This window comes from Choloepus didactylus, chromosome 2 (genome assembly GCF_015220235.1).
Source record: "Choloepus didactylus isolate mChoDid1 chromosome 2, mChoDid1.pri, whole genome shotgun sequence".
NCBI lineage: Eukaryota > Metazoa > Chordata > Mammalia > Pilosa > Megalonychidae > Choloepus > Choloepus didactylus.
The window spans coordinates 204,646,412-204,662,304 of NC_051308.1; the positions used below are offsets into that span (position 1 = coordinate 204,646,412).

General features: G+C 42.4%; 1 protein-coding gene across 8 annotated transcripts in view; it reads right to left on the minus strand.

Moving 5' to 3' along the window:
• The window catches only part of ST3GAL3 (ST3 beta-galactoside alpha-2,3-sialyltransferase 3), a 250,394-nt gene that overhangs the window by 80,295 nt on the left and 154,206 nt on the right, over positions 1 to 15,893 (minus strand). For 5 of the 8 annotated variants that reach the window (XM_037827455.1, XM_037827452.1, XM_037827458.1 and 2 more), the window contains one exon: positions 7,473 to 7,565. The exons of the other annotated variants lie outside the window; for them this stretch is intronic. In XM_037827455.1, the coding sequence (XP_037683383.1) occupies positions 7,473 to 7,565 (93 nt within the window). The remainder of the gene's footprint in view (positions 1 to 7,472; positions 7,566 to 15,893) is intronic. 8 annotated transcript variants of the gene reach the window in all.

Below are 15,893 nucleotides of genomic sequence, written 5' to 3' on the forward strand. Positions count from 1 at the left end.
GACCCACGCAGGGCGGCTGTCAACCCTGTATGCCATGCAGAGAAGCTTTAGTTACAGAGGATTCTGCTCCTCCCGGGAAAGGCCCAGCACCCCAGGATTTCACTACAGAGGTACCTACTGAAAATATTTAAAGCTTTCTCCAATCAAAAAGAATCTGCATGTCCCTACCAGTCATCGGTTCAGAGCCATGACGCAGCACATAAGGTGATGATGATAGGTTTGATTCCTGAGTCTGTGCTACTGTGACCTTGGGCAAGTTACAGGCTTTTCATTTGTAAACGGACATGACATGTACTCCACAGGATTGTTGCAAAGATTAAATGAGGTCACAAATGTATGGCGTTCAGCACAGAGCCTGGCCCACAGAGTAAGTGCTCCATGAAATTTTATACACGTGAGCAGAGCTGTGTGTGGCGCACTGTGGTGGCACAGGTTGAGGGCACGTATCTGCAGGGTGGCAGCCAGGCAAGACCTCCCATGCTATGAGATCAAACACGAAAGGCCCTAAAGCAATGTTCAAAGAAGAGCACGTGTTCAATAAATTTGAGCTCCTTTGGACTTGATGTCACCCCTTCCCCACCTCGCTTATTAGAGGAAGATGCATCCAGGCAGGCGGGCTTGAGGGAGGAAAGGGCAGGGTTTCCCTGGAGACACACAAAGGCGTGAGAGGGAACAGACTGGCTTCCCAGACAAGCAGGACTCTGCAGCCTGGACAGGCTGGCAGAGCAGCACCCCTTCCTTTACCACTGCCTGCTCCCAGTCTGCACCCCAGGGGTGGGAGTTAGTGACTGGGGGTGCTCAGGGAGGAGTGAGGCCTGGGAATGGGGTGAGAAGTATGTTTAACACAGCACTTAGTGATATTTAAACAAAAAAAAAAAAAGATGATTTTTGTCATAACTAACACATCAAATGAGTTGCATTAAAACCTTTGGTATCAAAATATTATCACTATAAATAAACCCATATGTGTCTGTATTTTAAATCTTCAACTTCCATGAGAGACCAAAGGAAGAAATGTTTATTGTGTCCAAAATTTAAACTTTCTGTAACACACTATCTAACTTAAACTGTCTGGTCGAGTTATTTAAGCATCCTAAATACACAGAGCCTAGGGTATGAGATCTTGTTACTACAATGAAGCTAAGCCTTCCTATAATAATACCTAGGAGTCACCCCCAGAGAACCTCTTTTGTTGCTCAGATGTGGCTTCTCTCTCTCTAAGCCCAACTCTGCAAATAAACTCACTTCCCTCCCCTCTATGTGGGACATGACTTCTGGGATGAGTGAGGCCCTGGCACCAAGGGATTGACAATGCCTTCTTGACCAAAAGGGGGAAAAGAAATCAAACAAAATAATGTTTCAGTGGCTAAGAGATCTCAAATAGAGTTGAGAGATTATTCTGGAGGTTACCCTTATACAAGCTTCAGTCAGATATTGCAAATCATCATGGTATGTCAAGCTCCAACCAACAATGTTCCTGAAAACTCTGAAGAATACCGTGGGCTCTATCTAAGACTCTACAAAAGTTTTACCTATTAAGTTTATTTTTTTAGAAACTTAAAATCTCCAGATTGTTCTTATCCCAGATAAGCCCTGAAACCCAGAGGTACCAGTTTCTCCAAGAACATCAACCAGCTACATTCCTCTACCTCATGATGTAGACACCCCTTTTCAGCATGAAGAAATTAGAATGGTCATTGCCCAAATACTTTTGAAGATTGAGAGATCGATCAAATGAGAGGGAGGAGTTGTAACAGAGAAGTTAGGAGATTAACAAATGATTATGACTACTGAATCATTTTATAGATACTTCTTTTTAGTTTCTAGTGTATTAGAACAGCCAGAAGGAAATACCTGGAATGGCTGAACTGCAACCCTGTAGCCTTGAGTTTTGATAATGATTGTATAACTATCTAGATTTTATCTTGTGACTGTGTGATTGTAAAAACCTTGTGACTGATACCCCCTTTATCCAGTCTATGGTCAATGAGTAATATAATAGACATGCATGGGAAAAAATGTAGAATATAGGATACCCAGAGATAGACAGAAACTAGAGAAGGAGAAGTGGTCACATAATATGTACAGAATTGTTAATGAGGTTGAATTTAAATGTTTGGGAATAGATAGAGGTGATAGTAGCTCATTCTTGGGATTATAAGAAATAGTGACATATTGTAGGTGAATGTGATTGGACATGGTTATATAAAGTCATATATGTAAATAAGTTCTTGCATGAACCAGTATGAATGTACAAAAAAAATAATAGAGGGGTTTATAGGGAAAAACATAGCTGTTGCAAACTATGGACTACAGGTAAGGTAATATTTTAATATTCTTTCATCAACAGTAACAAATATACTACACCAATACTATGGGTCAACAATGGGGGGGATAAGGGGTAGGGAAGGATTTGGGTTTCATTAATTTTTTCTTATTTCTATTCTAGAGTAATGAAAATGTTCTAAAATCAATCATGGGGATGTATGCACTAATGTGTGATGATACTGTGAGCCAGTGATTGTATATTTTGGATGGTTTGTGTGATGTGTGAATATATCTGAAAATTGGGGGAAAAAACCCAATATGATGGAATAGCAGGAATGAGATTTACTCTTCCACCTTAAATACCTAGAAATCCAGCCAAAATATATGAAAACAGTTTTCAGACTTTGGACAATAGGTATCACAGGACTGATACCTGAGAAAAGGGAAGCAAATGGGGTGAACCCTACAATTGCCCAGCTTACTGCCTGGTGACAGTTTCAACGATGGGGAATCCAAACAGAGCCCAGCAGTCTTCCTGAGCAGAGGAGGCAAATCCAAGTTCAAGGAGGCTAGAATTTATGGGGAAGACCAGTGTATCAGGAATATCAGTAATGAAAGAGAGAACCTTTCTACAGATCCTGGGCATTAAAAGAATAATAAGGGAATATTAAGAAAAAAATTGTATGCCAATAAATTGTTGCCAAAAACTTAGATGAAATGGACAAATTCCTTCAAAGGTACAAACTAGCAAAGAAGAAATAGAAAACCTAAATAGCCCTAGATCTATTAAACAAATTTAGTTTGTACTAAAATACCTATCCACAAAGAAAGCTGCAGGTCCAGATGTCTTCACTGGTGAATTCTGGCAAACATTTAAGGAAAAATATTACCAAAATCTTTCAGAAAATTGAAGAGGAGGGATGCTTTCCCATTCGTTCTATGAGGTCAGCGTTACTCTGATACCAAAACTAAAGATATTACAAGAAAACTACAGACCAACATCTCTCAAGAACAGAGACAAAATTTCTTAACAAAATATTAGCAAGTTGAATCCAGCATTATATAAAAAGAATAATAAATACATCAGGACCAAAAGGAGTTTATCCTACAGATGAGGTTGATTTAACATTTAAAAAATGAATTGAGTAAAATCAATGTCATTCATCATATCAACAGACTGAAAAAAGAAAACCCAAATGGTCATCTCAAAAGACACAGAAAAAGCCTTCGACAAAATTCAACATCTATTCATGATCAAAACTCACAGCAGACTAGGAACAGAACTTCTTCAACCTAAAAAAGAGCATCTGTGAAAAACCTGCAACTAACATCATAATGGTGAAAGACAGAATGCCTTCCTCCTAAGAGTGGGAACAAGGCAAGCATGCCCACTCTCACCTCATCTACCCAACATTCTACTGAAGAATCTAGCCAGTGCAGTAAGGCAAGAAAAAGGAATAAAAAGTATTCAGATTGGAAAGTAAGGAATAAAATTGTCTATATTAACAGAAAGCATGATTGTCTATGTAGAAAATCCTAAGACTTCTACAGAAAGCTACATGAAATAATATGACTTTACCAAGGAGGTAGGATACAAGGTCAAAATACAAAATTAATTGTGTTTTTATTTATTAACAATGAAAAATTGGAAACTGAAATTTTAAAAATACCATTTACAATAACATAAAAATATGAAATACTTGGGGACAAATTTAAACAAAACATGCAAGACCTAAAAACTCCAAAACATTCCTGAGCAAATTAAAGAAGATCTAAATAAATAAAATGATATACCATGTTCATTGAAGAGAAGACTCAAAATTATTATGATGCCAATTCTCCCCAAACTGATCTATAGAATCAACATAATTCCAAACCAAATCCCAGTAAGCTTTTTTTGTAGAAACTAACAAACTGATTATAAAGTCTTTATGGAAATGTAAAAGGCTTAGAATAGCCAAAATACATTCAAAAAAGAAGAACAAAGTTGTTGGACTTACCTTTATCTGATTTCAAGTTTCACTATAAAGCTGCAGTAATCAAAAAAGTGTGATGTTGGTGCAAGGATAGACTAATAGATCAACAGAACAGAATAGAGACTCTACAAATAGACCCACACATATATGGGCAACTGATTTTCAACAAATGTGCCAAGACAATTCAATGGTAAAAGGATAGTCTTCAATAAATGGTTCTGGAACAATTGAACATCCATATGCAAAAAGTCAACCTCAACCCTTACCTCTTACCTTTTACAAAAATTAAATTGAAATGAGTCACAGATCTAAATGAAAGAGCTAAAACTATTAACATTCTAGAAAAAACCTTTGAGTCAGGGAAAGATTTCTTAGACACACCCAAAAGTATAATCCATAAAGGAAAAAACTGATAGACAAGGACAATTAAATGCAATACATGATCCTGGACAGGATCTAATAATGGAGGAGAAAAGTCTCAAATGGATATATTGGGACATATAAAAAATTAGAATAAAGCCTATAAGATTTATATCAATGTTAAATTGCTTGAACTTGATATTGCACTTAAGGTAGGTCCATAAGTGAATATCCTTGTTTTTAGGAAATGTACATGGAAGTATTAAGTGTTCAAGGAACATGATGTATACAACTTGCTCTCCAATGTTCAGAAAATAGACTGATAAATAGATGGCTATGGATGGATGGATGGATGGATGAATGGATGGACGGATAGATGAATGGGTAGATAAAGATATAGAATGATACACCAAATGTGGTAAAATGTTAAAATTGGTGAATATAGGTAACTGAGAGAATGGGGGTATGTTGGAGTTCTTTATAAGGAGTGTGTATTATTTTTGCTGCTGTCCTGTAAGTTTGACACTATTTCAAAATAAAAAGTTTAAAGAAAAAAATGGCAAAAGATTGGAACAGATAGTTCCCCAAAGAAGAGAAAAGAATGGTAAATAAGCGCATGAACAGAATACTCAACATCATTAGTCATTAGGAAAATGTAAATTATAAAACCACAGTGAGAAATCACTGTAAGCTTAATAGAATGGTCAAAATTTAAAAGACAGTTAGCAAGGATGTAGACCAGCTGGAACTCTTACACATTGCTGGTGGGAATACAAAATAGTGCAGTCACTTTGGGAAACAATTTGATGGTTTCTTATAAAGTTACCTATATACTTACCCTAGGACCTAGTAATCCCACTCCTAACTATTTACCCAAGAGAAAGGAATACATATGTTCACACAAAACCTTGTACACAAATGTTTTTACAGTGGCTTTATTCATAATTGCCTAAAACTGGAATTAGTCCAAATGTCTTTCAACTGATGACTAGATAAACAAACTGTTACATCCAAACAATGGAATACTACTCAGAAATAAAAAAGAACTACTGATACATAGGATGACACAGATGAATCTCAAATGCATTATACTAAATGAAAGAAGCCAGACTCAAAAAGGCTACACACTGTATGATTTCACTCTGGAAATACTATCAGGACAGATCAGAGGTGTCAGGGACTGGGGGTGGAGGAGGGGTCAACTACAAAGGAGCACCAGGGAACTTTTTTGAGGATGATGGAAATCTTAAAATCTTGGTGGTTGTGGTGGATATAGAAAGGTATGCATTTGCCAAATGAACTACATTAAAAACTGAATATTACTGTACATAAATGAAACTTCAATAAACCTGACTTTTAATTTAAAATTATGATACATCCTTACTATTGAACACTATGTAATTAATAAAATGAGTTGATCTATATAAGCTGGTAATAGAATAATCTCCAACATTTACTGTTAGAGTAAAAAGCAAGGTAAAGAACAATAAATACAGTATGTTCCCGTCTATTATAGTATTGGCTGTTTCAGGGGAAGGGACCAGAGCAGGAGTATATATCCTTTTATTCTGTTTCTGTTTTTTTTTTTGGTTCCCTTAACCACACAGGCTTGTACTATTTTCAATTAGAAAAAAATAAAAGAAATCTAAATGCAGGTCAAAGAAAACTCACATATGTCTGGCCCAGGGGACTGAGTTGTGAGGGTCTGATGGACCTGAGAAAACACACGTAAGAGTACAGAACATGGCACCACTCACTTTAGAGATGCTCAATAAATCTCTGCGAGGAGCAGATTTGAGTCAGTTCAGAAGGCAGACCCTGCACAAAGAGATCTCTATTTGAACACCAGCTACTCGGCCAGCATAGGAGCCAAGCTTGGATGGCTCAAGTTAGAAAAAGAAAAGGAGCATAAAAAGCAAATATCCTGGGTTTCCTTTTGGGTAAGCTATCTCTCAGCATTCCTTTGCAAGCACGCCATGTGCCCTAAGCTCTGCCTTCTAAGGGATGGGATGCAAGCCTTCCCCACCATGAGCAGAGCCTAATCCTGGAGGTCAACCCTGGAGGTCACAGCTCCTCTGGTGGTCTGAGGGCTACTTCCCAGCTCATGGAGGGTCCCGAGCAGCCTTTCCCCCTCCACTCTGAGTCAGAGGCTACTATAACTTCCTGAAGGTCCCACTGCACTCCAGACAAGACAACCTCAGTACTTCAGACCCTTTTCCACATCAAGGCTTCAGGAAAAGAAACCCCGAAAGGATAAGGTAGGTAAGTAAGTAAGGTTCCTCAGTGGAATTCAGTAAAAGGAACTCCTTGAGTTTGGCATAGATTTTTTTGCAGCAAGCCTGATACAAAAGAAATCAGAAAATCCAGAGTACAAAACAGACAAAGAGGGTAGGTGCTAAAACTCAGATGGCCTCCAAAACTTTTCTTTGTTCCCTGCTTTATTTGGACATGTTTCCCTGAAGCCAGCTAGTTGGTCCTAGCTTCCAAAAAAGTTTGCTTGGCCGCTGATAATATGATTAGGAGCTGCTGTGTTGTGCAGCCCTGTCTGGCTGCTTCTGGATACCTGGCTTCCATGGGACAAGCACACAGGTTCTACCTCCCTCCTCCCCTCCACAAAACAAGCTGTGCTGGCAGATGGCAAGTTCCAAGAGGCAGGAAGGGATGTAGCAAGGGCATAGAGTGGGACTGGGGTAGGAACCAACTAAGAGCAGAGTCTTTCCAGAAACCCAGAGACTCCAGGACACAGGAGGGAAGTTACAACAGAATCGCGTTTTCTCAGGAGAACAACATTTGCAGTGAGGGCAGGGTTTATGACTCCTGGGTCATGGACCAGGAGTCTAGGCAGTAGAAGGAAACAGTGGCACTTACCGGGGGAAGATGGCGGTCATCAAAGCTGAAGCATAGCCGGGCTTGCAAGCTCCCTCTGAAAAGTTTGCGTACTTGGTGGCCAACTCAGCGGGTCTATGGGAAGAGAAGGAAAGTCACGGCTAGCCAGGCACTGAGCAGTCAGTGGGTTACTAAGTCATGAAGAGCCTGTGCCGGTTTGTATATTTATGTCCCCCAGAAGAAGCCATATTTTTTAATGCATTCTTGTGGGGGCAGACATATTAGTGTGGATTGGGTTGGAACCTATTGGTTCAGTGTCGATGTGACCCACCCAACTGTAGGTGATAACTCTGGATAATTTCCATGGAGGTGTGGTCCTGCCCATTCAGCGTGGGCCTTGTTTAGTTTACTGGAGCACTATAAAAGCTCAGACAGAAGGAGCTGGAGCTGAGACAGACGTTTTGAAGATGGCCGTTGGAAGCTGATGCAGACATTTTAGAGAACACCACTTTGAAATGCAACCTGGAAGCAAGCAGAAGCCAGCCACGTGCCTTCCCAGTTAAGAGAGGTTTTCCGGATGCCAATGGCCTTTCTCCAGTGAAGGTACCCTTTGTTGATGAACAGTTTATGGCCTTAAGACTGTAACTGTGTAACCAAATAAACCCCCTTTATAAAAGCCAATGCATTTCTGGTGTTTTGCATTCCGGCAGCATTAGCAAACTAGAACAGAGCTGCAGGTGTCTAAACCTTAGAAAAAGCTTTGTTCCCTACAATCAGCACTTGAGGCCCCCTTCCACAACAGGGCTTCAGGAGAAAAACAAAACAAAAGGGAAAAGGTACAAAAGTAAGCAAGTCCCCTCAGCAGAATTTGATAAAAGGAACTCATGGGATTTCACAGATTCTCTGCAGCAGGCCTGACACCAAGGAAATCAGGAACTCCATACAGGCTCCCAGACTGGGGGATGGGAGCTTAGACACCCACAAGTGTCCAAGGAAAGAGCTATTCCAGCTTTGGTAAAGATGGGCACTGCCCTTTGCACCTTTGCCTCATCAACCTCTATTCTCTCCACACCATTCTCAGTGCCCTGAATAGCGATAGAATACATGTATATTGCTGGGGCTATTAAAATAACCATTAGATATTTAATAGAAGATGCTCACCTGCTCTCTTGTTCTCTCTACCTGGAAGCTTCTCTCTTGTCCTTCTCCTGGCTAACACCTACCAGTCCTTCACGGTGAAGCTCAGATGTCAACTGCCCTGGGATTTCTTCCCTGCCCCTCAGGTTGGGCTCAGTGCTTCCCTACACCCCATATCACATGCTGACGCCCATCAGCACTTGCCACACTGGACTGCAATTGTTGATAGTATGACTGCCTCATTATACTGCCCATTCCTGAGGTCGGAGTCTGATTTAACTCTGCACCCCCACACCTTGCACAGAGATAGGCACACAGAAGACCTATGAATTTTCGAAGGAACGAAGTGACCCCTCCTTGCTGCACTTGGACTGCAGACCAGACAATCTCAGGAACCCACAAGTCAGAGATTGCTGAGGATTTTTCCAAAGACTTGTGTTCTATCCCTGGCTTTGTGGCTGTGTGACTATCAAGTCACCTCACATCTTTGGGTTTCGAGGTCCTATGTGTTCATTGTGGGGCTGGAGTCACGGCTCTGCCACCAAACACATCTGCAGCGTAGAACGTCACAAGGGAGAAGAGGACACATTCAGTGACTGGGCTTGAGGACTGCCGAGCTAGAGGCCCTGCATGCGGGGGCACCTGAGTGAGCCCTGGCTGGCTGCCTGTTCCGAGTCCCAACCTCACCCGCCTCCACCCTTGGGCCGGCCGCCAATGCCCTACTGCCCGGCTGCTCTACTGGGCTGGGGCCCTGTAGCGAGTCTTCCCCCAGGGCTGCCTTCTGTAAGGACTGGGTGCAGCCAGTACCAGAGAGCCAGAGGTGATGATGTCACTGCCTTTCCTGTGTCAGGTCTGATTCACCCAAGTGCCCCTGTGGGCCTGGCGCAGAGTAACTGCTTATTGAACTTAGACAAACTCATCTGTAACCATGTGCAATTTCTTCCAGAGATCTACATTTTGAAGCCTTCCCTACCAACAAAAATCCAAAGCCTGCAATGCAAATGTAAATGCAAATGCTGAGTGACAAGCCAAGCAGCTGGGACTTTATTTGGTAGGCAAAAGAAAGTCAAAGGTTTTAACAAAGGAATAATGATATTTTCTTAGGTAAACAACTGTATTTTAGAAACGAAATATAAACTTCGGAGCAATTACTGACTTGCAGCTCTTGGACTAGGCACAGAGATTAAAACATTATGGAGTTTTTCAATTACTCCTCCCAACAACCCTGTGAACAGGGGCTATTAGTTATTAATTTACATATGAGGCTCAGAAAGCTGAGGAGGCTTATCCGAGATCACACAGCTGGTAAATGGCAGCCACTGGAACTGAACTCATTTCTCTCTAACAGCAGAGCAGGAGCTTTCAACGTGATGTCACTCTCCTACCAAGGCAGACCACAGCAAGTGCTGCCACAGGGGAAGACAGAGTCCAGTGACAGCGCAGGAGTCGTCAGCACAGCCGGAGGTGGGGTGGAGAAGAGGGGCCAGACGGCCTCACAGAGCTCTTGGGAAGAACTGACACCAGTGGGAAGGCATTTTGAACCCCCTCGTATCCTGGACTCCCAATCCCCCAACCTTCTGCTTGCCCACCTGGTACTCTGGGTTCCTGTGCTTTTTTTGAATTCCAGAAAGTTTCCCAAAGAAGTTCAAAGACAGATAGAGACCATTATTCCTAACAGTGCATGGCAGAAATGAATGTACAACAACAGACAAATCTGTGGCCCCATCTTTCCTCTCTCTAGTTCGTCCCATCAACTTTTTGGCAAGGGGCTTTGAGAATAAGGGCTGCGGGACAGCCCAGAGTTCATGGGCTCAGATAATCTGTAAGGGAGAAGAGGGAGCACTGGCAAGCTGGAGCATGAGGAAGCCAGAACTCAGCAGGGAAGACAGGAGATACTGCCCTCCCCATGGCAGTGTGCGGTGGTCAGATACTAAGGGTGACCGGCTCTAAAATCTACCCTTCCCCCACTGCCATATAGAAAGCAACATAACTTCTAAAACGTGCAGATCTGGGTACAGTGGGCCACGTCCAGTCATTACCAAGTTAAAATGCCTTAGGAACAGCTGCCTGACTATCCCAGTGAAGAGAAGAATAGGGGGAGTGTTGGGGATTCTGAGTCATACAGCAGGCTGGGACCTCTGGGGCAGTGAGCCGTCAAACCCACCAAGATCAACAGTAGCCAACTCCCTCAGGCCAGAATGGTTAGTTTCTCTAAGGCACTCACACTCCAAATGTCAGGAGGTCCCCAGATGTCTGATCAAATCATTCAGCCCTTGTTCTTCTTCTTCTCTGCAGCTAGACTTTCATTTTGGGAGACTTAGCATTTCAACCAGTAAGAGCACCCATTGTCCTGCAAACGTGACTACCAGGCCCCTGGGGTGAAGAGTGCAAACCACTGCACTCTCCAGAGGAAATTCAGATGGAAAGAGTGGAGCCCAAAAGAAGAAACCATACTTCCACTGCCCTGTTTCATTGAGGAGCCCTGAGTTTAGGGAACTAGGCCAAGCAATGGGTTGTAAACAGAAAGGGCATAGGATCTGGAAGCAGAAACTTTCATGGAGGACTCTGACAAGCTGTGTGATCTTGGGCAGGGGACCGAAAATGTGATTCTCAGTTTTCTCACCTGCAAACAGGGATCTTGTGAGGATTTGATGGGAAAGCACGTTTGGAGGGGCTGGCTGTCCTCTAAGGCACCATGCAAACATTACATACAAGGTGAGGTGGCAGAGGCAGACAGTCAGATCGTGGAGGCTAGGAATGCTTGGCCAAAGTTTGGATTCTGTTACAAGGAGAATCACTGAATTATACAGTGGGAGAGTGCCACGCATGATGTGTGCTCTAGAAGGATCGAAACTGGGGCAATATGGGAGTAGCACTATAGGAGGCTGAAAGCAGCAGTCTGAGATAGAGAAATAATCACGAGAGAGTGTGAAGTCCCAGTTGCCAGGGGAAGAAAGTGTCTCGAGAAGGACACAGGGACCAACTCTGTTGAACACTGTCAGGCCCAGTAAGGTGTGGCTGGAGGACTTGTGCTCAATTTGGCAGTGTAGAGGTCACCACTGACCTTGACAAGAGCTGTTTCACTTGAGTGTGACGGTGAGACTGATTTCACTGGGTTTAAGAGAAAACAAGAGGAGAGGAACTGGAATCACAGGATATAGACTACTTTTTTTGAGGAGTTTTGCCACAAAGGGAAGCAGAGAAATCAGGCAATAGCTGGAGAAGGGAAGCAGGATAAAAGTAGTGTTGTTTACAGGTTAGGAAATATTTTAGCATGTTTATAAGCTGGTTAAAGTAAGAGAGAAACGCAGTATATAGGAGAGACAGTTAGTTGTAGGAAGAAGGTCTTCAAATAGATGAGACAGGGCAAGGATGTAGCACAAAGTAGAAGGGTTGGCCTAACTCTTCTTTTGGCTTCTACTCCCTTACCCTGCCCTGGCCGGTGGGCACCTATTCCTCTTTCAAGATTCAGTTGAAGCACCACTTCTGTTATGAAGCTTTTCGAGATTGCTTCCCCTCCCAGGTAGAACCAACCTAACGCTCCTGGGGTCTCCACTCTACCTACAGCAGAGTTTTATCAATGCTTACTCACCTGTCTGTGAACGCCTTCATTCTCTCCCACCTCCTTCCTTGTCTCCATCCCTCCTCCCTCCCTTCCTTCCTTTCTTTCATTCAGTCAATAAATATTTAGTGGCAATGAAATCACTCTGCTTGGATTTGTATCCTGGTTCTATCCCTTACTAGCTGGGTGACTTTGGGCACGTTACTTAGCTGCTCTATGCCTCTATTTCCACATCTTTAAAATGAGGATTATACTAGTACTTACTGCATAAAATTGTTGTGGGGATTATGTTGAGAATAAAGTGTGTAGCACAATGCCTGGCACAGAGTTATCACTTAATACATGAAAACTGCAACAGTCTTGTTATTTTGCACCAGGCACTGATCTGAGATTAGGATCAGGACATCGTTATGGTCTAGCACCTGTTACACCAAAGAGTGACTATCCATTTAAATATTACTCTCTCCTGGACCACGAAATTTTAGCATAATGCATGGCACAAAGTAAGAGACGCACCCAACAGAATGTTTATTGCACTGAACTCATTGGTGACTGACTGGGAAGGTTTCTTGAGCCAAGTGTTGGGGAGAGGTGGGAATGGCCGGGAAATAGGGCGGGAATTTCAGGGCTATTCCTCAGGACTCTAGATCAGTGGCGGGCGTTTTGTGACCAGTGATCCAATGTCTAGAACCCACTCAGAGAGGACTGAACTTAGATGAGCCTCATTCCATGTGCTATTTTGTGAGGTGGAGTTCAAGGAGCTTGTTTTGCAAATAAAATAAGACCACGTATGTGTGCACCTAGCACACTGCCTAAGAAATTCAAGCAAATACAGCAACTTAATCAAACTAGCCAATATTATGATGCTGGGGGATTGCCTCAACACAGATAAGAATCCAGGGCACAGAGCTCACTCCCATACCCCTTCTTCAGTTCTATCCTTTCTAACCTTCCTGATACAGATGCATTCCTCTAATCACTAGACACATGGGAAACAGCAGAAACAGCTTAGCTCAGCTCCAATAATCCTATTCTGTCACTAAACATTTTCATTTTAATTTTTTTCTGAAATGGCCAGTTCTCAAGTTATGTAAAACTGCCATAGATCCTCTCAAGCTCCATGATGGAAATTTTTCTCCTTTAAGGACAATTTCTGTCTCCTCTGATTGTCCCCTTCTTCCCCCTATTATTACAGGCCTGCCGGCTCCTGCATTAGCATCAGTTGGTCTCTTCTTCCATCCATATTTGAGGTGTGCTGATCCATTCTGCCCTGGGAATCCCTAACCCTTTGCTCTTTGAGGTCACCAATTCAGACCTGGGCTTCTCTACAGCTTTTGCTCCATGTCCACCATTTGTGATAAACTATGCAGCACTGTCTGCTGTTTTCTACCATCACTTTAAGGAGAAGAGGGACTGCTTGATCTGACCCATCTGGAACTTGTGGTACTTCTTGGCTCTGGAGGCCCTGCCTTTCTGCTCTTGCTTCTGGGCATGCAATACCTTTTCATCGAACCAGGCCGTTTTCCTGCTTGATCAGTGATTCTGGAGCTGATGTTACTGTGGTTTATCTTTGTTTTCAGGGTCTTGTAATTTACTTCCTCTTGGTTGGGAGGATGGGCTCCACTAAGCTCTTGCAAATGCTTTAGCCCACATTGTATACACAATTCTCCTACCAGGGACTGATTCAGACTGTTCCTATTCAATTTTGTTTGTACACTTGATTTCTTTAAAACCGCATCCACTTTCTGGGTGGTGTTGAATAGAACAAGGGAACTGATATTAACGAGCACCAATTATGTGCCAGGCAGTAGAAATAATCATCAAATTCAGCTCTGCAATAATCCCCTAAGGAGGCACTCCTCTTAGACCCAGGCATGCGGGGCTGAAAGAGTGCCAGAGGAGACGTGGTGGGAAGACGTGCTGTGTACATTTACACTATAAAATTTTGAACGGCAAATTTGACATGACCAGAAAGCTAATTACAGTGCACACTTGCCTGCATATTCTGGTTACGACTTGCATTTGTGGACATCATCAATGAAGCACAAGGAGAGTCATCGGAAGCCGGTACTCATGGGCGGCACGAAGGATAATGCAAAGTCATGCGTGATGACATAACCGGCATTAGACAACTGGTATCAGAGAACGGAAGAGAACAGATCTATATTGTTGCTAGACAAACAGTTTCAAAGAGCCATGGCACTGTGAGTAATAACAGCAATGCTACCTTTTTCTTAGAATGGAAGATATAAAATTAGCCAGGAATGATGGATTTGACAACAAAGAACCTGAAGGGATGGTTCCCAAACTGAACAGAAAGAAACAGTGCCTGGACACTATGTTGAATCTTCGTGTGCATTAATTGGACAGTAAACAAATACATAAGTAGCTCTTCTCTTCCCATGATTTAGACTAGTGGGTCAATAAATCACTATACTTCATATGGGCCTATGAATTTTATAATATATTTTAAAAATCATATATTTTTTGTTTTTTTAATTTTTAAATTAAAATACATTTTTAAATCAAATTGTTTATATAGGCATTACAAAAAATATTTAGCTGAGGCCCACCCTGGGGGCAGCCCTATTCTAAGGTAACTATTATTCTCATTTTTGACAAGAGGAAACTGACTTGGGGCTCTGTTCTTACCAAAGCCCTGGCTTTCTTTGATAGAAAGAGCAAAGGGCTTTGAGGGAAGAAGATCGGAGTTTAAGCCCTAGCCCTTCCACTTGGGTAACCGCAGGTAAGACAGACTCAGTTTCTTTAACACTTAGAAGAATAAAATAATATACATTTCATAAGGCTGTTTGGAAGATCAAATGAACATCTAGATCCACTGCTAGATTCATCTGAATTATTACCATGGCTTCGTTAATTTAAGGAGAAAAAAAAAAACTGGTCTTTTCAATTTTTTTAATTGTAATACTCCTTCCAGCTCACTTGGCCGTCTCCAAACTTCTGCCTGTGGGGCAGGGAGGCCAGAAGACTCCCGGGACGGGGGTAAGGCTGTGGACCTGAGGCCAGCTCTGCACGGAGGGACTTGTCTGCAACTGGCATCCTGAGCCTCTGCTGTGCCCGACGGAAGGGCTAAATGTCATAAGGTCTGTCTGTCCTGTAGTGAAAATCACCGTGGAGACTTGTGTCCCATTTTTCTATCAGCCCTCAGCACAAGATAAAGGTCATTATCGTGATTTTGAGATAACAGCCTCTCTAAGTCCACCAGATCCAAGTTTCTCAAACTGGTAGGTCACTTCCGGGGGTTGTATGATCAAGGCCAGGGGATACTAAAGCCGCAGAACAAATTTAGTGCCATTTACCTGGAGATATGGGGAAGAATGTATTAAAATAAACACAAATATATTATGGAGGAGAATGCAAAACCCTTAAAAAAAATAAAATGAAAGATTTCAAAGACTTATTGTGCCTGAAGTGGGAACTGCCCGCTCTCCTCTTCCATTAAGGGTACTTTGTGGGGGGCAAGTTTCAGAAGCACTGCACTGAGGGTTTTCCATTTTGGTTCCTGCCCTTGAGGAGCTTCTATGCTGGTAAGCAAGAAAGGTAAGGAAATGAAAGATTATCTTTTAGTATAAATACAAGCATAGAATTATGCATGGGGTGTGGGAGTACAGAGATGAGGCAATTAAAGTGGCCTGGGGAATTAGGGCAAGCATCCTCAGGAGGTGACGTCAAGCAAAGAGAGGAGGGAAGGGCATTCTCAGCAGAGCATACAGTACATGCAAAGGCTCAAAGGAGAAAGAGAG